The 20,478-nt window shown below is 48.6% G+C and overlaps 3 protein-coding genes across 4 annotated transcripts; all 3 read left to right on the forward strand.

Annotated features, from left to right (window-relative positions):
• The first annotated feature begins 276 nt into the window (after positions 1-276).
• Positions 277-9,510, forward strand: GOLPH3L (golgi phosphoprotein 3 like). The gene is made up of 4 exons (XM_063176633.1): positions 277-459; positions 4,299-4,430; positions 6,021-6,135; positions 8,175-9,510. The coding sequence occupies exons 1-4, from the start codon at positions 283-285 to the stop codon at positions 8,600-8,602; spliced, it is 852 nt and encodes a 283-aa protein (XP_063032703.1). The 5' UTR covers positions 277-282; the 3' UTR covers positions 8,603-9,510.
• On the forward strand, positions 1,344-3,830 carry LOC134429226 (ABC transporter F family member 4-like). Its single transcript, XM_063176347.1, has 2 exons — positions 1,344-3,699; positions 3,742-3,830. The coding sequence occupies exons 1-2, from the start codon at positions 2,751-2,753 to the stop codon at positions 3,777-3,779; spliced, it is 987 nt and encodes a 328-aa protein (XP_063032417.1). The 5' UTR covers positions 1,344-2,750; the 3' UTR covers positions 3,780-3,830.
• Positions 9,511-9,971: 461 nt separating the features above from the next.
• LOC134429457 (alpha-endosulfine) lies at positions 9,972-20,255 on the forward strand. 2 transcript variants are annotated; one of them, XM_063176634.1, is made up of 3 exons: positions 9,972-10,099; positions 12,799-12,927; positions 17,017-20,255. In XM_063176634.1, the coding sequence occupies exons 1-3, from the start codon at positions 10,043-10,045 to the stop codon at positions 17,185-17,187; spliced, it is 357 nt and encodes a 118-aa protein (XP_063032704.1). In that variant the 5' UTR covers positions 9,972-10,042; the 3' UTR covers positions 17,188-20,255. The 2 variants fall into 2 exon arrangements, with proteins under 2 accessions (XP_063032704.1, XP_063032705.1); XM_063176635.1 differs by lacking the exon at positions 9,972-10,099 and adding an exon at positions 10,259-10,289.
• The last annotated feature ends 223 nt before the right edge of the window (positions 20,256-20,478 follow it).

Here is a 20,478-nt window from a genome sequence, read left to right on the forward strand (position 1 = left end):
TTGGCTCTGGGGAAGGGGGTTTGGGAATGGGGAAGGGGGTTTGGGGGTGAGGATTTGGGTCTGGGGGAGCTGGAAATGCTGGGGCAGAAGGGATGAGCGCCTCCTGGTCTGGGGAAGGGGATTTGGCTCTGGGGGTTTGGGTCTGTGGGAGGCGTTCGGGTTTGGGGAAATGGGTTTGTGTTTGGGCCTGGGAATGGGGGAGTGGGTTTGGGGGGTGGGTTTGGCTCTGGAGTTTTGAGTCTGGGGTCTCAGCACCCCGTGTTCCCCCCCGTGCAGCCGGAGATGACGACGCTGACGCGCCGGGGCCGGCGGGCCGAGGGCCGGGGCTCCGAGAGGAAGGGCGAGGGTGAGGAGGAGGCTGCGGACAGGGAGCTGAACGAGGACGAGCCCGACGACTCCAAGGACATCCGCCTGACCCTCATGGAGGAGGTGCTGCTCCTGGGGCTGAAGGACAAGGAGGTGAGCCTGGTGGGCAGCGCTGCGGGCAGGCTGGGCTCCAGGCTCTCAGGGAGCAGCAGAAAGGGTGGGATGGGTTCTTCTCAGCACTGTCCCTCAAAACCTGCTTGGGACCTTCACGGAATCACTGGGTTGGAAGAGATCTTAAAGGTCATGGAGTCCAACACCTCAACTGAGCCGTGGCGTTGAGCGTTGGGACTGTGAAGCTCATCCAGTTCCAAACCCTCACCGTGGACAGGGACACCTTCCACCATCCCAGGCTGCTCCAAGCCCTGTCCAGCCTGGCCTTGGACACTTGCAAGGATGGTCCAGCTGCTCTGGGCTCCCCGTGCCAGGAGATGGCAAGCTGAGCTGTGCACGTGGCTGATAATGCTGTCCCAGCAGCTCTGCCTTGGGGACAGGGGCTGAGCAGAGTTGGTGGTGTTTTTACCAGGGCTGAAGCCATGGGTAGAAGGAGGCTCTCAGCTGCTTTATCAAAGGGTGAACATCCTTTCTTCCTCCTCTGCAGCCCCAAAGCAGCAGCTGGCACACAGGGACACCCTTAACAATGGAGGGGAAAGAGGCAGAGAGCAGCAGGGCCAGCTGGGCTGAGTGTGGAGCCACGATGGACAGGGAGCAGGAGCTGCAGCTCTGCTGCCTTGCTGGGCCAGCCAGGGGTGGGGACGGGCAGCTCTGGGTGGGGATGTCCCTGTGGGAGCTCCTCCTGTGTGCCTGTCACCCCGGGGTCAGTTGGTTTGTGCTTATCAGCTGCTAGGAACTGGTTTATCAGCTCTGCCTGCTGTGGGGTTCTCTGAGCTGTCCCCGTGCCTTGATTTCACCCCTGCATCAGCCTGGGGAGGGTGGTGAGGCCCTGGCGCAGGTTGTCCCATGGCTGCCCCATCCTGGGAGTGGCCCAGGCCAGGTTGGATGAGCCAGGTTGGCTGTGGTGGAACCTTGGCCCTGCCATGGAATGGGATCAGTTGATCTTTAAGGTCCCTGCCAAGCCAAACCATCCCACAATTCTAAAATCTGCTGTTCCTGATGAGTGGATGGGGAATTGCAGACCAGGGGAAGCCAACCAGGTGCCCAAGGTGCTTTTTGGGCTGGCAGTGGCAGAGCAGAAGCTTCTAGAGAGGCTTTCCAGCTCCAGGAACCCACTTTGGTCAAGTGGAGATCTCTTCCATCTGTAACCATTCCATGATTCCTGTGTCTCCCACCCTGAGGTGGATGTCCTCCTCCTCTTCATCCTCTTCCTCCCCCAGGGGTGGAGTTAAACCTTTGTGAGGTTCCAGAACCTTCTTCCCAGCAGGGCTGTGCAGTCGTGGGCTGGTCCCAGCTGGTGCTGAGCTGTGCCAGGGATCCAGGCCAGGCTGTGACAGTGACAAGGGCTGGGGCTGTCCTGTCCCAGAGCCCCAGAGCAGATCTGGGAGCCAACTGGGAAGTGGCAGCAGCTCAGGGAACACAATGCAAATAATCCTGGAGCAAATATTTGACAGCAGCCTGGGAGTGGGGTGCCGTGGGCTGCTGTTCTCCTGGGCTGTGTTTGGTGTTCTTGGTTAATGTATCCTGGGAACAGCCCTTGAGCCACCAGGAACCTGGCAGAGCACAACAAATAGGGGAAAAAACCTTGCCACACTTTTTTTTTTTATTTTATTATTATTCTTCCATCCTGTCCTTCCACATTCCTGGAGCTCACAAGCAGAGGCAGCAGCAGCCCTGGCCCTGAGCTGGGCTCTGTTTTCACAGCTCAGGTGTTCGCTCATGCTTTGATGACTGGGGAAAAACAAGATGATTTTTGCCAAATTCAATGAGCTCACGGTGTGATTTCATTATTTAAAGTACCAGTCTGTCCATGTAGGAGGACCTGGCTGCAAACCAGGCTGGCTTTTATTTTCCAAGCTGGAAAATAACCCAGGAGCTTTGGAATTTCAAATTTCCTCGGGGGTTAACGTGCCCTTGAGGCCAGGAAATTGAAACCTTTGCCCGTCTTCACACACCCTTTCCTGGAGAACTTTGCTTGTAAAAAGCCAGGAGCAAAATCCAGGAAAGGAAACCAGGAGGGCAGGGATGAAAGGTTGCTTTGTGTTCCTGCACAAGGAAGTGGAGAAAGCAAATAAAAAAATCTTCGTTTATTTGATGGTTCTCTGTGCTGGGCAAGCCCAGAGTCCACATGCTCTGCTCAAACAGAGCCACAGGGGATGGGAATTCAGCCCTGGGGAGGGCTGGGGGTGCCCAGCCTGTTTGCTTTGGGAAAGTTTTTTTCACTTTTTCTGCAGGCTCCTGGTGGATTTTAGGTCCTTCCATCCTTGTTTTCCATGCAGAGAAAGAGCAGCAGAAAAGGAGAAAAGAAAGCAGCAGGAAGGAAGGAAAAAAGAGCAGAAAAGGAGGAAAGAAAGCAGCAGAAAGAGCAGCAGAAAGGGAGGAAAGAAAGCAGCAGAAAAGGAGGAAAAAAGCAGAAAGGGAGGGAAAAAAGAGCAGAAAGAGCAGCAGAAAGGGAGAAAAGAAAGCAGCAGGAAGGAAGGAAAAAAGAGCAGGAAGAGCAGCAGAAGGGGAGGGGAAAAAAGGGCAGAAAAGGAGGAAAGAAAGCAGCAGAAAAGGAGAAAAAAAGAGCAGAAAGGGAGGAAAGAAGGAGCAGTGAAAGGAAAGAAAGCAGCAGAAAAAGCAGCAGAAGGGGAGGAAAGAGCAAGCAGAAAGGGAGGAAAAAAGAGCAGAAAGAGCAGCAGGAAGGGAGAAAAAAGGGCAGAAAAGGAGGGAAAAAAGCAGCAGAAAGCGAGGAAAAAAAAAGACCAGAAATGGAGGAAAGAAAGCAGCAGAAGGGAGGAAAAAAGGGCAGAAAGGGAGGAAAGAAAGCAGCAGAAAAAGCAGCAGAAAAGGAGGAAGTAAAGAGCAGAAAGGGAGGGGAAAAAGAGCAGAAAGGGAAGAAAGCAAGCAGCATAAAGGGAGGAGAAAAAAAGAAAAAGGGAGGAAAAAAGAGCCAAAAGAGCAGCAGAAAATGTGGAAAGGTTTGGAGAGAGGAGCAGGGAAATGTGGGAAAATTTGGAGACCGGAACAGGGAAATGTGGAAAGGTTTGGAGAGACAGGAACAGAGAAATGTGGGAAAATTTGGAGACAGGAGCAGGGAAATCTGGGAAGGTTTGGAGAGACAGGAGCAGAAGCAGAAACAGGGAAATGTGGGAAGGTTTAGAGAAAGGAACAGGGAAATGTGGAAATCTGGGAAGCTTTGGAGAGACAGGAGCAGAGACAAGAGCAGGGAAGTTTGGGAAGGTTTGAAGAGAAAGGAGCAGAGAAATGTGGAAATCTGGGAAGGTTTAGAGAGAGGAGCAGGGAAATTTGGGAAGATTTGAAGAGAGAGGAGCAGGGAAATGTGGAAATCTGGGAAGGTTTAGAGAGAGGAGCAGGGAAATTTGGGAAGATTTGGAGAGACAGGAGCAGGGAAATGTGGAAATCTGGGAAGGTTTAGAGAAAGGAGCAGGGAAATGTGGAAAGGTTTGGAGAGAGAGGAGCAGGGAAATGTGGAAATCTGGGAAGGTTTAGAGAAAGGAAGCAGCGAAATGTGGAAATCTGGGAAGGTTTAGAGAAAGGAAGCAGCGAAATGTGGAAATCTGGGAAGGTTTAGAGAAGGAAGCAGCGAAATGTGGAAATCTGGGAAGGTTTAGAGAAGGAAGCAGCGAAATGTGGAAATCTGGGAAGGTTTAGAGAAGCAAGCAGCGAAATGTGGAAATCTGGGAAGGTTTAGAGAAGGAAGCAGCGAAATGTGGAAATCTGGGAAGCTTTGGGGAGACTCCTGGGCAGGATCCCAGCAGTCCAGGAGGGACGGAGAAGCACAGAGAGGACAAATTCAATTCCCTGCCATTTCTCCCCAGGGCTACACCTCGTTCTGGAACGACTGCATCTCCTCGGGGCTGCGCGGCGGGATCCTCATCGAGCTGGCGCTGCGCGGCCGCATCCGCCTGGAGCCGCTGGCCCTGAGGAAGAAGAGGCTGCTGGAGAGGAAGGTTGTAAGAGTAGGAGAGTCTGGGGGAGTAATGGGGGTCGGGATGGATGGGGATGAGATCTCTTTGAAGCCAAGTCGTAGAACTTGCAGTTTATTGCAAAGGGCGTGGGCGCAGGGCCCTGCTGGGAGCTGCCCAGCCGCAGCTCGGAGCAGGGCTGAGAGAAGAGAGGCTTGAAGTGTGAGAGAGTTAAAGAGAAAGGTTTAATAGAGGAGAGCTTGTAGAAAGGAGGGGGTGGAGAAGTGCAGAGGAGAAGACAAAGAAGAAGTGAGCATGAAAAGAGAGCGAAGTTCCTGTTACAATACAGTAAATCATCTTCAGTGTTGAATACTCAGATTTTCATCAACCAATCTACTACAGCATGCATATCCTATAATATTTCCATACAACCTGTAAGAATCATTACATTACCATACTCTGTTACTTTTTAAACCCTAAATCTTACTCTTTGGGCCCCTTCTGCCAAGCTGTAGGGTTCTTGGAGCTGCCTGCTTGCAGAGGGTGTTGTTCCATCAATAGGGGATCACCTTCAGTGAGCACACCATTGTTTTCCAGGTGTTCAGTAACTGAGGCATCTCAAAGCTTGCTTTGATTTCAATCTCATTTTCATCAATCTGCTACAGCATGCATATCCTATAACATTTCCATACAACCTATAAGAATCATTACTTTACCACACTGTGTTACATTTTAAGCCCTAAATCTTATTCTTTGGGCCCCTTCTGCCAAGCTGGCAGGGTCTGAGCCTTGGAGCTGCCTGCTTGCAGAGGGTGTTGTTCCATCAAAAGGGGATTACCTTCAGTGAGCACACCATTGTTTTCCAGGTGTTCAGGAACTGAGGGATCTCAAAGCTTGAGTTCATTTCAATCTCATTTTCATCAACCAATCTACCACAGCATGCATATCCTGTAACATTTCCATACAGCCTATAAGAATCATTACATTATCATACTGTGTTACATTTTAAACCCTAAATCTTACTCTTTGGGCCCCTTCTGCCAAGCTGGCAGGGTCTGAGCCTTGGAGCTGCCTGCTTTTATTATTTTATTAATTAATTAATTAATTAATTAATATTATTAATTATTATAATATTATTATATATTATGTCATACTAATAAAATATATAATAATATGAATATATAATATTATATAGTAACAAAAAGACAATATTATATAATATAATTATAGTATTACATGATTACACATTATAATACTATAGTAATATTAAGTACAAATATATTAACACATAATAGTATATAATATTCATATAATATTAAGTCATTATAATATTACAATACTGTACAATAATTATCCAGTATCACAATATTATAATATTATATATTGATAGACTATTATTATATAATTACAACAGTATATAATAATGATGCAAAATTATTATATTATAATACTATATAATATTAATATAATATTATGTTATTACATAATTTCAATATTATAATGATGCAAAATCACAATATTATTATATTCTATAATATTAATATAATATTTATGTATAATTATAATAATGTAAAATTAAATAATAATGGCACCAATTTACAATTTGCTGATATTCTGTGATATTGCTCCCCCCAGGTGCTGCTGAAGTCGGATGCTCCCACTGGGGATGTGCTGCTGGATGAGACCCTCAGGCACATCAAGGCCACAGAGACAGCAGAGACGGTGCAGACCTGGATAGAGCTGCTCACTGGTAGGGCCAGGTGGAGATTCCACCATCCCAGCTCCCTCCAGGGCTCTCCAAACATCCCTGAGAGCCGCCAAAATCCACCCAGGGTCATGCTCTGTATCCCTCTCTGCATCCAGAGCTCCAGGACCCAACCAAAGCCACCAAAATCCATCCAGGGTCATCCTCTGCATCCACAACTCTGGGATCTGGTGGTGAGGGAAATTCTAAACCAGCCTGGATTCTCAAACTCATCCAAAACCCCTCTCCAGGGCTGTCCAAACATCCCTGAGAGCCACCAAAATCCACCCAGGGTCATGCTCTGTATCCCTCTCTGCATCCAGAGCTCCAGGACCCAGCCAAAGCCACCAAAATCTGTCCAGGGTCACCCTCTGCATCCAGAGATCCAGGATCTGGTAGTAAGGAAACTCCAAAACCAGCCTGGATTCTCAAACTCATCCAAAACCCCTCTCCAGGGCTCTCCAAACATCCCTGAGACCCAGCCAAAGCCACCAAAATCCATCCAGGATCACCCTCTGCATCCAGAGCTCCAGGATCTGGTAGTAAGGAAACTCCAAAACCAGCCTGGATTCTCAAAATCATCCAAAACCCCTCTCCAGGGCTGTCCAAAAGTCCTTCAGACCCAACCAAAGCCACCAAAATCCATCCAGGGTCATGCTCTGCATCCAGAGCTCTGGGATCTGGTGGTGAGGGAACCCCAAAAAGAGAGGAGAACCCCAAAACCACCCTGGACTCTCAAATCTCTCCAAAACCCCTCTCTAAAATCCCTCTCCAGGGCTGTCCAAACATCCCTGAGACCCAACCAAAGCCACCAAAATCCATCCAGGGTCACCCTCTGCATCCAGAGCTCCAGGATCTGATGATTAGAGAACCCCAAAACTGCTCTGGACCCTCAAATCCCTCCAAAACCCCTCTCCAGGCCTGTCCATGATTCCCTGATTTCCCTTCCCAGATCACCCTGGGGGGTATGTAGATGTCCAGGTAGAATTTAAAGGTTCTACTGGAGGATTTTGGTGGGTCCCAGGTGGGATTTGGGTCTCCTGGGAAGGATTTTGGAGGATCTCAGATAAGATTTGGGTCTCCTGGGAGGATTTCCAGATCCTCAATGGGATTTTGGTCTCCTGGGAAGCATTTTGGGGGATCCAAATGCTGAGGCCTCACCAAGCCTGGGATGACCCATGGGTGGAGGAGGCTTTGGGAAGGGATTTGCCCTGGGATCTCCTGGGAGATCTCCTGGGATTTCTCCTCAAGCTCCACTGGGAGCTTCGCCAGGAGGGTCTGAGTTCCACCAAGGGATCAGAGCCAGGTGTCCATGCAGGACATCATGGAAGGGTGGAAGGACACTGGGATTGGCAAACAAACCTTGACCAGAGCCTCCCTGACCTGGCTCTGATTCCTGGAGGTTCCTGGAGATGGGAAGAGCAGGAGAAGGTTGAAAGTGGGGGCAGAGAAGAATTTTCTGGGTTGGGAGCTTGGTGGAAATTTTGAACCTCAGAGCTCCTGTGGCAGAGCCTGGTGTCCATGCAGGACATCATGGAAGGACATTGGAATTGGGAAGGAAACCTTGAGCAGAGTCTCCTTCGCCTGGCTGTGGATTCCTGGAGATCCCTGAAGGTCCATGGAGATGAGGAGAGCAGGAGAAGGTTGAATGTGGGGGCAGAGTAGACTTTTCTGGGTTGGGAGCTTTGGTGGAAGTCTTGGACCTCAGAGCCCAGCGTCCATGCAGGCCATCATGGAAGGGTGGAAATCTTGGACCTCAGACCTCCTGTGGCAGAACCTGGTGTCCATGCAGGACATCACGGAAGGGTGGAAGGACGTTGGAATTGGGAAGGAAACCTTGAGCAGAGTCTCCTTGGCCTGGCTGTGGATCCCTGGAGATCCCTGAAGGTCCATGAGAAGGTTGAATGTGGGGGCAGAGTAGAATTCTCTGGGTTGGGAGCTTTGGTGGAAGTCTTGGACCTCAGAGCCCAAGCAGGCCACCACGGAAGGGTGGAAGGACGTTGGGATTGGCAAACAACCCTTGACCAGAGCCTGCCGTCCCTCAGGAGAGACCTGGAACCCCTTCAAGCTGCAGTACCAGCTGCGCAACGTGCGCGAGCGCCTGGCCAAGGCGCTGGTGGAGAAGGGCATCCTGACCACGGAGAAGCAGAACTTCCTCCTCTTCGACATGACCACGCACCCCGTGTGCAACGCCTCCGAGAAGCAGCGCCTGCTCAAGAGGCTCCAGGAGAGCGTCCTGGAGCGTTGGGTCAACGAGCCCCAGCGCATGGAGCGCAGGACCCTGGCCCTGCTGGTGCTGGCCCACGCCTCGGACGTGCTGGAGAACGTTTTTGCCAGCCTGGCCGACGACAAGTACGACGTGGCCATGAACAGGACCAAGGACCTGCTGGATATGGACCCTGAGGTGGAGGCTGCCAAGGGCAAGGGCATGGAGATGATCTGGGCCGTGCTGGCGGCCTTCAATAAGTCCTAGAAGCTCTCCTTGGTGGGTCCCATCATGGGCTTCCACCCTGGGGTCTCCCCAGAAGAACCTGGACTTAGAAGGTGCTAAGGGCAAAGGCACAGAGATGATCTGGGCCATGCTGGTGGCCTTCAAGAAGTCCTAAACCCCTCCTCACATGGGATGGGGGAGATCCTTGATGGGTCCCATCAAGGGGACTCCACACCCTACATGGGGTCCTACCAAGGGGAACCTCTCTCCCCAGAAGGACTTGGACCTGGAACGTCCCAAAGGCATGGCCACAGAGATGATCTGGGCCATGCTGGTGGCCTTCAGTAAGTCCTAAACCCCTCCTCACATGGGATGGGGGAGATCATTGATGGGTCCCATCAATTGGACCCCTCTCCCCATGGGGACCTGCAGTTCCTGGGGCACTGGGTGGGCTCAGCCTGGGGAGGGACCAGGGGATTTTTGTTTTTCCCCTTCCCAGGTAGGGTTGGGAGGTGAGAACCCACCACCAGCACCACCACCAGAGCCTCGTGGTGCCTCCAGGGAGAGGTGGCAGCAGCTCTTCACTCCTTGGGCATTTCCTTCTGAGGCCAGCGCAGAGCCGGGGGTGGCAGAATTGGGGTGGCAGAGTTTGGGGTGCCCCAGGAGCTGCTCCAAGAGGCCAAACCCTGGCACAGACAGGACTCCTGGGTGCCTCTCCCACATCCAGCTCCAGCTCTGGGGTGCCCATGAGGAGCTCACACCCTCCTGGGATGGTTTGGCGGTGTTGGGCACCCAGAGCCCCCCCAGGCTGTGCCCTCATGGCTCAGCTGCTCTTTCTAGTAAGAAGAACCAAGTGAAACTGTGATTATTTTTGTTCACAACCTTCTTCCTTCCTTCCTCCCCCACTTGATTCTCCTGTAGTTCACTTAAAACTGAATTATTTCTCTGCAGCCCGTGCCGTGTCCGTGTTTCAGTGGGTGCAGCTGCCGGCGTTGGCATTGCCCGGGAGGGGGGGGATGTCCCCAGGGTGACACGGGTGACATGAGCTGCGGGTGGTCTCAGCTGATGGATGCGGGTGAGCTCCCTCCTCCCCCAGGCCCCTTTTCCATTCCGGGGGCGCTTTTGGGGCTTTTCGGTGTCCCGGCACCCTCCCGGCCCCGGTCTCGAACCCGTGCCTCTGTGGGACAGGGGGAAGCCCCGCCTGTTTCCTCGCCCACTCGATGTTTCTCGCTTTCCATTGGTCGCTGTTAATGCCAGTCTTTGTTGCCCCGCCCTTTTGCTGGCACCACCTCCCCTCAGTGCTCCGTCCCCCGCTCGCACTGATTGGTCAGGTGTGATGTCACTGCGGCCGCTTTTCTGCGCTCATTGGGTAGAGCTGCTGTCCGTCACGCAGCTGAGGCGGTGGAGGCGGTGGCGGCCATTTTGGAGCAGGGCGCGGGGCCGGACGCAGCGGAGGGAGCGCAGAGCCCCCCCGTCGCCGCCATGGCAGCCCCGCTCGGTACCGGCGCCTTCACGGAGGAGACCGGGCAGGAAAAACAGGTGGGGGAACCCCCGGGGGACTGAGGGGGTATCGGGCGAACTCCCACTGGATCGCCTGCACGTCCCTCTTTCCAGTCCTAAGCGGAGATTGGTTATTTCTGTAGTCAGTCTGGCGAAAGCCGGACTCTGATTGGCTACGGGGCTGGGGGTGGGCGGGACTTCCGGATTAGGCTCGATGGCGGCGTGGGGGGTGCGTGGGGCCGGTGGGGTGAGGTTGGGGGGGACCGGGATGGGACCGGGATGGACCCGGGTTGGGGTAACGGGGACTGGACGGGGCTGGGATTAACCTGGGGTGGGGGTAATGGGGTTGGGATGGGGGTAACTGGGATGGAATGGGGTAACTGGGAGGGGATGGGGTGACTGGGATGGGAGGGGGTAACTGGGGTGGGGTAACTGGGATGGGAGGGGGTAACTGGGATGGGAGGGGGTAACTGGGATGGGGTAACTGGGATGGGAGGGTGTAACTGGGATAGGGGAACTGGGAGGGGGTGACTGGGATGGGATTTGGGTGACTGGGATGGGGTAACTAGGATGGACTGGGGGTAATTGGGATTGGGGTAACTAGGATGGGATGGGGAACTGGGATTGGGGTAACTGGGATGGGATTTGAGTAACTGGGATGGGGTAACTGGGATGAGGTGACTTGGATGGGATGTGGATAACTGGGATGGAATGGGGGTAACTGGGATGGGATGGGGATGGAATAACTGGGATGGGATGGGGGTGACTGGGATGGGGTGACTGGGATGGAATGGGGGTAACTGGGATGGGATGGGATGGGATGGGCGTGACTGGGATGGATGGAAATAACTGGGAATGGGGTAACTGGGATGGGGTTGGGATTGGGGTAGCTGGGATTGGGGTAACTGGGATGGATTGGTATAACTGGGATGGGGTAACTGGGAGGGATTGGGGTAACTGGGATGGATTGGGGTAACAGGGATGGATTGCTATAACTGGGATGGGGTAACTGGGATGGATTGCTATAACTGTGATGGGGTAACTGGGATGGATTGGTGTAACTGGGATGGATTGGTATAACTGGGATTGGGGTAACTGGGAATGGGGTAACGGGGATTGGGGTAGCTGGGATGGGGTAACTGGGATTGGGGTAACTGGGATTGGGGTAACTGGGATGGATTGCTATAACTGGGATTGGGGTAACTGGGATGGATTGGTATAACTGGGATGGGGTAACTGGGATGGATTGGTGTAACTGGGATGGATTGGTGTAACTGGGATGGGGTAACTGGGATGGATTGGTGTAACTGGGATGGGGTAACTGGGATGGATTGGTGTAACTGGGATGGGGTAACTGGGATGGATTATTATAACTGGGATGGGGTAACTGGGATGGATGGGGTAACTGGGATGGGGTAACTGGGATGGATTGGTGTAACTGGGATGGGGTAACTGGGAGCTCAGGGCAGCAGTCCCAGACCCTGCAATGGTTTTAGGGGATGAAGCTTTGGGTGCTGCTGTCAGACCCCCTGACCCCAAAATCCCATCCAGGAACCCTAAAAGCTTTCCAGGACCCCCAAAATCCTGATTGGGACTCCTGAAATCCTCCCCAGGACCCCCAAAATCCTGACTGGGACTCCTGAAATCCTCCCCAGGACCCCCAAAATCCTGACTGGGACTCCTGAAATCCTTCCCAGGACCCCCAAAATCCTGACTGGGACTCCTGAAATCCTTCCCAGGACCCCCAAATCCAGGAATTCCTTCCTAAAATTCAGTCTAAAATCCAGGAATTCCTTCCCAAAATAAATAATGTACAATTTATTTAATAAATAATTTCTTATTTAATAAATATTTGCAAATATATATATTAGTAGTGTAATAACTGATGCCAATTTTATTTATGAAGTAAATGTTGATGCAATTAATAAATGTAAATTAATAGTGCAATCAATGATGTCAATTTCCTTTCATGAATAAATTTTGATTTAAGAAATGAATGTAAATATAAATTAATGTGCATTTCATTAAATAAATAAATTTTAATTAAATATTTTAATATAAATTAATAATGTCAGCAGTAATGTGCATTTTATTTAATAATTTCAAATTTGATTAATAAATATAAATAAATTTAGCTATTATTATATTGATATAATGTAATGTAATGTAATATATAATGTGATATAATGTAATATATAATAATATATTATATTACATTATGTTACATTATGTTACATTATATTACATTATATATTATATTATATTATATTATATTATATTATATTATATTATATTATATTATATTATATTATATTATATTATATTATATTATATTATATTATATTATATTATATTATATTATATTATATTATATTATATTATATTATATTATATTATATTAGTGCAATATTATATTTAATGCTATTAGTATTGTATTAATATTAATATTGTATCAATATTAACATTTTTTAATATATTATGCATTGATATATAGTATTAATAAGTATATAAATTTATATATTATATTAATTAAATAGAAATTAAATTAATATAACTTAATAATAACATTTCATTTATTTAATAAATTTTAATTTAATTAATACATATAACTTCATAAGAAAATAATGAAAATTTCATTAAATACATTTAAATTTAATTCATAAATATAAATGAATGATGTAATAAATAACATAAATGTTATTTAATGAATAACTTTTGATTTTTTTTCTGTATTTTAGGACTGTCAGGAGAAGGACAAAGGCATTTCCCCTGAGAGGGCAGAGGAGGCCAAGCTCAAGGCCAAATATCCCAACCTGGGCCAGAAACCTGGGGGCTCTGATTTCCTCATGAAGAGGCTGCAGAAAGGGGTGAGTGAGGGCACAGGAGATACAAAAAATTTTAAAATTTTATATATAAGTAAAATTTATATTAAAAATATTTATATTTATAAAAATATTTTTTATATTCATAAAATTTATAATGGAATTTATATTCCATTAAGAAATAATGAATTTATTACTTATATATAAAATTTAAAATTGAATTTATTATCTCATTAAGAAAACATAAATGTATTATTTATATATAAAGTTTAAAATTTTAATTAAAACTAAAATTGAAAAATAAACTTTAAAATTTTAATTTTTACACCCAAAAATCCATTTAAAATAAAAAATAATAATCAAATTTTATTTTAACTTTAAATTTTTTTGGCTAAAAAAATTTTAGTTTTGATTTTAACTAAAATTAAAATTCTGATTTTAGTTGAAGGAGTTGAATTAATTTGAAATGAAATTCAATCAAATGATGGGTGGGATTGGCACTGGGATGCCCTTTGAGCTGGGATGGTGCAGGAAGGGCCAGGGATTGTTCTGTGGGGCAAAAGTCCTGGGTTTGTCACTCTGGTTTATGACCCCACAGTCCTGGTGTGTCAGTCTGGCTCAGCACCCCATAAATCCTGGCTCACCCCATAAATCCTGGCTCTAAGCCAGGCTTATCATCCTAAAAGTCCTGCCTCTCTAGGCCTGCTTTATCATCCCAGAAGTCTTGGTTCACCATCCCAAAAATCCTGGCTCATCCCATAAATCCTGGCTCTCTAGGCCTGGCTCATCATCTCCCAAAAATCCTGGTTCACCATCCCAAAAGTCCTGGTTCACCATCCCAAAAATCCTGGTTCATCATCCCAAAAATCCTGGTTCACCATCCCAAAAGTCCTGGTTCATTCTCCCAAAAGTCCTGGCTCTGTCACCCCTAGCTCCTCATCCCGAAAGTCCTGTCTCTCTAGGCCTGGCTCATCCTAAAATTCCTGGCTTATCATCCTAAAAGTCCTATCTGTCTAGGCCCAGCTCATCATCCCAAAAATCCTGGTTCACCATCCCAAAAATCCTGGCTCATCATCCCAAAAGTCCTGGCTCTGTCACCCCTAGCTCCTCATCCCAAAAATCCTGTCTCTCTAGGCCTGGCTCATCCCAAAAGTCCTGGCTCTGTAGGCCCGGCTTGTCCCATAAATCCTGGCTCTCTAGGCCTGGCTCATCATCCCAAAAATCCTGGTTCACCATCCTAAAAGTCCTGGTTCATCATCCCAAAAATCCTGGTTCACCATCCCAAAAGTCCTGGCTCTGTCACCCCTAGCTCCTCATCCCAAAAGTCCTGGTTTATCATCCTAAAAGTCCTATCTGTCTAGGCCTGGTTCATCATCCCAAAAATCCTGGTTCATCATCCCAAAAGTTGTGGCTCTCCAGGCCGGGCTCCTCATCCCAGTGCAGAGGATCCTGTCAGGCTCTGGCTCAGCAGGTGTGATCCCAAATCTCACAGGTGTGATCCCAAACCTGGAAAGTGTGATCTTAACTTTGGAAAATGTGATCCCAAATCTCACAGGTGTGATCCCAAACCTGGCAGTGTGATCTTAACTTTGGAAAATGTGATCCCAAATCTCACAGGTGTGATCCCAAACCTGGCAGTGAGATCCCAAATCTCACAGGTGTGATCCCAAATCTGACAGGTGTGATCCCAAACCTGGAAAATGTGATCTTAACTTTGGAAAATGTGATCCCAAATCTCACAGGTGTGATCCCAAACCTGGCAGTGTGATCCCAAACCTGGAAAGTGTGATCTTAACTTTGGAAAATGTGATCCCAAATCTCACAGGTGTGATCCCAAACCTGGCAGTGAGATCCCAAACCTGGAAATTGTGATCTTAACTTTGGAAAATGTGATCCCAAATCTCACAGGCGTGATCCCAAATTTCATAGGTGTGATCCCAAATCTTACTGGTGTGATCCCAGCTCTCACAGGTGTGATCCCAAATCTGGAAAGTGTGATCCCAAACCTGGAAGGTGTGATCTTAACTTTGGAAAATGTGATCCCAAATCTCACAGGTGTGATCCCAAATTTCATAGGCGTGATCCCAAATTTCATAGGCGTGATCCCAAATCTTTCTGGTGTGATCCCAGCTCTCACAGAGGCAATCCCAAACCTGGCAGTGTGATCCCAGCTATCACAGATGTGATCCCAAATCTCATAGTTATAATCCCAGCTCTCACAGGTATGATCCCAAATCTCACAGATGTGATCCCAGCCCTCACAGATGTGATCCCAAATCTCACAGATGTGATCCCAGCCCTCACAGATGTGATCCCAGCTCTCTCAGGTGTGATCCCAAATCTCACAGATGTGATCCCACATCTCACAGATGTGATCCCAAATCTCAGGTGTGATCCCAGCCCTCACAGGTGTGATCCCAGCCCTCACAGTTATGATCCAGCCCTCACAGATGTGATCCCAGCTCTCTCAGGTGTGATCCCACATCTCACAGGTGTGATCCCAAACCTGGCAATGTGATCCAGCCCTCTCAGATGTGATCCCAGCCCTCACAGGTGTGATCCCACATCTCACAGATGTGATCCCAGCCCTCTCAGGTGTGATCCCAGCCCTCTCAGATGTGATCCCACATCTCACAGGTGTGATCCCACATCTCACAGGTGTCATCCCAGCCCTGGCAATGTGATCCCAGCCCTCTCAGATGTGATCCCTCCATTGCAGAGGTTTCCCCTCCCTGCCGTGCCAGGGCTCAGTGGGTCAGGGCTGCTGCCGCCATCCAAAGGTCCCAGCTCTGTGTCAGAGGTGCCTGAGTCAGGCCTGGCCTGAGTCACTGCCTGGGGGCCAAAGGCCTCTAATTTAAACCTGCCCTAACTCCTGCCTGCATTTCCCCTTGTGCTATCTGCTCATGGCCTGGGAAAGAGCAATGCCAGCACTCCCTGAGGGATCCTCATGGCTCTGCTCCTGCATATCCAACCCTAATCCCAATCCCAGCACTCCCTGAGGGATCCTTGTGGCTCCGCTCCTGCATATCCAACCCCAAATCCCAAATCCCAGCACTCCCTGAGGGATCCTCGTGGCTCTGCTCCAGCATATCCAACCCTAATCCCAAATCCTGCACAGCCAATTTCAGTTCTAACTCCTGCACACCCAATCCCAATCCAAATTTAGCCCTTTCCAAAGGGAAAAAGGGAAAGGGATAAAAAGGATAAAGGGAAAGGGACAAAGGGATAAAAAGCACCAGAGACAAGGTGGTATATGAAGGGTGTTGAGGCAAACCTTTGTTTTGAGTGTTGGGCTTCCAAGCTTGGATTTCTTTTTTTCCCCATGGTTTTGCTGTTCCCCAGCTCCTGCACACCCAACCCCAATCCCAAATCCTGCACAGCCAATCCCATTCCCAGATCTTGCACACCAATCCCAAATCCTGCACAGCCAATTTCAGTTCTAACTCCTCCACACCCAATCCCAATCCAAATTGAACCCTCCCCAAAGGGAAAAAGGGAAAGGGATAAAAAGGATAAAGGGAAAGGGATAAAGGGGTAAAAAGCACCAGAGACAAGGTGGAATTTGAAGGGTGTTGAGGCAAACCTGTGCTTGGAAAGTGTTGGGCATCCCAAGCTTGGATTTCTTTTTTTTTTTCCCCATGGTTTTGCTGTTCCCCAGCTCCTGCACACCCAACCCCAATCCCAAATCCTGCACAGCCAATCCCAGTCCCAAATCTTGCACACCAATCCCAAATCCTGCACAGCCAATCCCAAATCCTGCATAGCCAATCACAATCCCAGATCTTGCACACCAATCCCAAATCCTGCACACCCAACCCCAATCCCAATTTAACCCTCTCCAAAGGAAAAAGGGAAAGGGATAAAAAGGATAAAGGGAAAGGGATAAAGGGGTAAAAAGCACCAGAGACAGGTGGAACTTGAAGGGAGTTGAGTGCTGGGCATCCCAAGCTTGGATTTCTTTTTTTTTCCCCATGGTTTTGCTGTTCCCCTCCTCCTGCACAGCCAACCCCAATCCCAAATCCTGCACACCCGATCCCAATCCCAATTTAGCCCTCCCCAAAGGCTCCCCGTGGCTCTGCTCTCCCCCTGCTCCTCCTTCACTCCCAATAACCCAAACATTTCTCCCCCTTGCAGCAAAAATACTTCGATTCTGGCGACTACAACATGGCCAAGGCCAAGATGAAGAACAAGCAGCTGCCCAGTGCAGGGCCTGACAAGAACCTGGTGACAGGAGACCACATCCCCACGCCCCAGGACCTGCCCCAGAGGAAATCCTCCCTGGTCACCAGCAAGCTGGCAGGGTAGCTGCACTCCCAGTTGGGGGCTGCCCTCTTTTTTGTCTCTTTTTTTTGTTTTTGGTTTTTTTTTTTGGCTAAATGGATTGAACTTCACTGTACCATAGGAATGGGAGCAGCAGAATCCACGTAGTTTGTTTGAGTCTTTGCAGCAAACGCACCCCAAAGGTGACTTGGGGGGGGCAGGGTTGGGCTGGCCCTTCCTCCCAGAGAGGCTTTGCCTTAATTTTGCTGCTGTTTGGAACCATCGTGGCTCTCAGGGGCACTGGAGCTGTGCCCCCTTGCTGGCTGGGACAGCCCCAGAGGGGGCACCTGGAGGAGGGCACAGGGCAGGGCTGAGGGGTGGGAAGGGGATTGCAGGGGTTGGGGAGGCAGAGGTTGAGCCAGCTGGGCAGGAGAGTGGTCCCAGATGTGGAAATGGTGATCCCAGATGTGGAAATTGTGATCCCAGATCTGCAAGAGTGATCCCAGATATGGAAGATGTGATGCCAGATGTGGAAATTGTGATCCCAGATCTGGAAATGGTGATCCCAGATCTGCAAAGTGATCCCACATCTCACAGGTGTGATCCTAGGTCTGCAAAGAGAAATCCCAGATCTGGAAATGGTGATCCCAGGTATGGAAATTGTGATCCCAGATCTGAAAAGTGATCCCAGATATGGAAGATGTGATGCCAGATGTGGAAATGGTGATCCTAGATCTGGAAATGGTGATCCCAGATATGGAAATGGTGATCCCAGATCTGAAAAGTGATCCCAGATGTGGAAATTGTGATCCCAGATCTGGAGATTGTGATCCTAGATTTAGAAAGAGTGATCCCAGATCTGGAAAGTGGGGTCCTAGGTCTGCAAAGAGTGATTTCAGATTTGGAAATTGTGATCCCAGCTCTGGAAATTGTGATCCCAGATCTGAAAAGTGATCCCAGATGTGGAAATGGTGATCCCAGATGTGGAAATGGTGATCCCAGATCTGAAAAGTGATCCCAGATGTGGAAATTGTGATCCTAGATCTGGAAATTGTGATCCCGGATCTGAAAAGTGATCCCAGATGTGGAAATTGTGATCCTAGATCTGGAAATTGTGATCCCAGATCTCACAGGTGTGATCCCAGATTTGTAAAATGTGATTCCAGATCTGGAAAGTGTGATCCCTAATCTCACAGGTGTGATCCCTGATGTGGAAATTGTGATCCCAGATCTGAAAAGTGACCCTAGATTTGGAAAGAGTGATCTCACATCTCACAGGTGTGTTCCCAGATCTGGAAATTGTGATCCTAGATATGGAAATGGTGATCCCAGATCTGCAAAGAGTGATTTCAGATCTGCAAAGAGTGATCCCAGATATGGAAATTGTGATCCCAGATGTGGAAATTGTGATCCTAGATATGGAAATGGTGATTCCAGCTCTGCAAAGAGTGATCCCAGATATGGAAATTGTGATCCCAGATGTGGAAATTGTGATCCTAGATATGGAAATGGTGATCCTAGCTCTGCAAAGAGTGATCCCAGATATGGAAAGTGATTTCAGCTCTGGAAATTGTGATCCTAGATTTAGAAAGTGCGGTCCCAGATTTGTAAAGCGGGATCTTAAATTCGGAAAGTGTGATCTCAGACGTGGAAGTTGTGATCCCAGATCTGCAAAGAGTGATCCCAAATCTCACAGGTGTGATCCCAGGGTCTGAAAGTGTGCTCTCAGACCTGGAAATTGTGCTCTCAGACCTGGAAATTGTGTTCCCAGGTCTCACAGATGTGATCCCAGCCCTGAAGGCACAGTCAGCTGTGAGCTTGAGAGCTTCAAAGTGAAGAAATTGGCTGAGATGAAAAAAAAAATATATATTTTTTTTTTAATCTCAGGATAATAAACACCAGGAGCAGGGGTGGTGTTGGGCTGAGCTGAGATCTGTCCCTGGCTCAGCTCACAAGGGAGACAACATTTAACATTTCCAGAGGGGCTGGGGCAGGGTTTGAAACATCTCGGAGTGCTCTGGGGGTAGAGCCCCAACCTCAGCTGGAGGAGCTTGGCTGAATTTGGTCAGAAGGATAAAACCAGAGGAACTTGGATGAATTTGGCTAAAAGGAACAAAACCAGAGGGGTTGGACTGAATTTGGATAAAGGAACACAACCAGAGGGGTTTGACTGAATTTGGACAGAGGGACAAAACCAGAGGAGTTTGGCTGAATTTGGACAGAAGGATAAAACCAGAGGGGTTTGACTGAATTTGGTCAGAAGGACAAAACCAGAGGGGTTTGACTGAATTTGGATAAAGGAACACAACCAGCAGAGTTTGACTGAATTTGGACAGAAGGATAAAACCAGAGGGGCTTGACTGAATTTGGATAAAGGAACACAATCAGCAGAGTTTGACTGAATTTGGACAGAAGGATAAAACCAGAGGGGTTTGACTGAATTTGGTCAGAGGGATAAAACCAGAAGGGCTTGGCTGAGCTTGACCAGAGGGAGAAAACCTGTCCCCTCCTGCTGGCCTGGTGTCACTTTTCCATGCAGGGACAAGAGTGGGCACAGCTGTGCCAGGGCATCCCAAACTTTGATTTCTTTTTTCCCCTTCTTGTCTTTTCTTTGTCTCAAGGAAAAAAAAACACCCCAAATTAACACCAAAATCACAACAAAAAAAAAAAAAACAAGAGTGGGCCCAGCTGTGCCCCAAAACCTGCCCCAATTTCAGCCCCAAGGACCAAAGGAGGGCAGGCAGGAGTGAGGGATGCCCAGCAGGGTTTTTCCCCCTGTGTGTGTCACCTGTGTCACCTGTGTCACTTCCCTGCTGTGTTTGCCCAGGGTGTGCTGGAATGTGGCTCTGCCTTCAGGTGTTTCCTGGATCCTCCTGTGAGAAAAATCCCCCGGAGCTGCTCCTGTCGCCCTCTGGGGCAGGGACAAGGAGTGTGGTGGCATTTGGGAGCTGTCCCTTGTCCCCACAGGGTCCTGCTGTGGCCCCCAGCCCCTGTGTGACCTGCTTGGGGCAGTGGCTGCACACCCTCCTGCTGCCTGTCCCAGCCATCTTGTAAATAGGTAACAAATATATATAAAAATATATATATATATATATAATTTTTTTACATGGTCACCTCTTCCGGACTGCTGTGCTTGCTTTTTATTCAACTCCAAAAAAAAAAAAAAAAAAAAAAAAAAAAAAAGGAAATAAAACCTAAAAGAGGAAATAAAGGGAAAGGTGCAAAGGGGAACTGCTGCTCTGGGGGGTGTCCCTGTGCTGGGGGGGGCAGAGGGAGGGGACAGCCCCCAAAAACGTGTGGGGACAGCCCCCAAAATGTGTGGGGACACCCTCCAAA

The sequence above is a fragment of the Melospiza melodia genome, chromosome 25 (assembly GCF_035770615.1).
Source record: "Melospiza melodia melodia isolate bMelMel2 chromosome 25, bMelMel2.pri, whole genome shotgun sequence".
NCBI lineage: Eukaryota > Metazoa > Chordata > Aves > Passeriformes > Passerellidae > Melospiza > Melospiza melodia.

What these genes read in the sequence shown, in the direction of transcription:
- GOLPH3L (XM_063176633.1), top strand. Translation starts at nt 283, where the DNA reads ATGACGACGCTGACGCGCCGGGGCCGGCGGGCCGAGGGCCGGGGCTCC. An exon ending in TGGGGCTGAAGGACAAGGAG is followed by an intron (nt 460 to 4,298) that starts GTGAGCCTGGTG and finishes ATTTCTCCCCAG; the next exon opens with GGCTACACCTCGTTCTGGAA. An exon ending in AGAGGCTGCTGGAGAGGAAG is followed by an intron (nt 4,431 to 6,020) that starts GTTGTAAGAGTA and finishes TGCTCCCCCCAG; the next exon opens with GTGCTGCTGAAGTCGGATGC.
- LOC134429226 (XM_063176347.1), top strand. Translation starts at nt 2,751, where the DNA reads ATGCAGAGAAAGAGCAGCAGAAAAGGAGAAAAGAAAGCAGCAGGAAGG. An exon ending in GAGCAGGGAAGTTTGGGAAG is followed by an intron (nt 3,700 to 3,741) that starts GTTTGAAGAGAA and finishes AAATCTGGGAAG; the next exon opens with GTTTAGAGAGAGGAGCAGGG.
- LOC134429457 (XM_063176634.1), top strand. Translation starts at nt 10,043, where the DNA reads ATGGCAGCCCCGCTCGGTACCGGCGCCTTCACGGAGGAGACCGGGCAG. An exon ending in AGACCGGGCAGGAAAAACAG is followed by an intron (nt 10,100 to 12,798) that starts GTGGGGGAACCC and finishes TCTGTATTTTAG; the next exon opens with GACTGTCAGGAGAAGGACAA. An exon ending in TGAAGAGGCTGCAGAAAGGG is followed by an intron (nt 12,928 to 17,016) that starts GTGAGTGAGGGC and finishes TCCCCCTTGCAG; the next exon opens with CAAAAATACTTCGATTCTGG.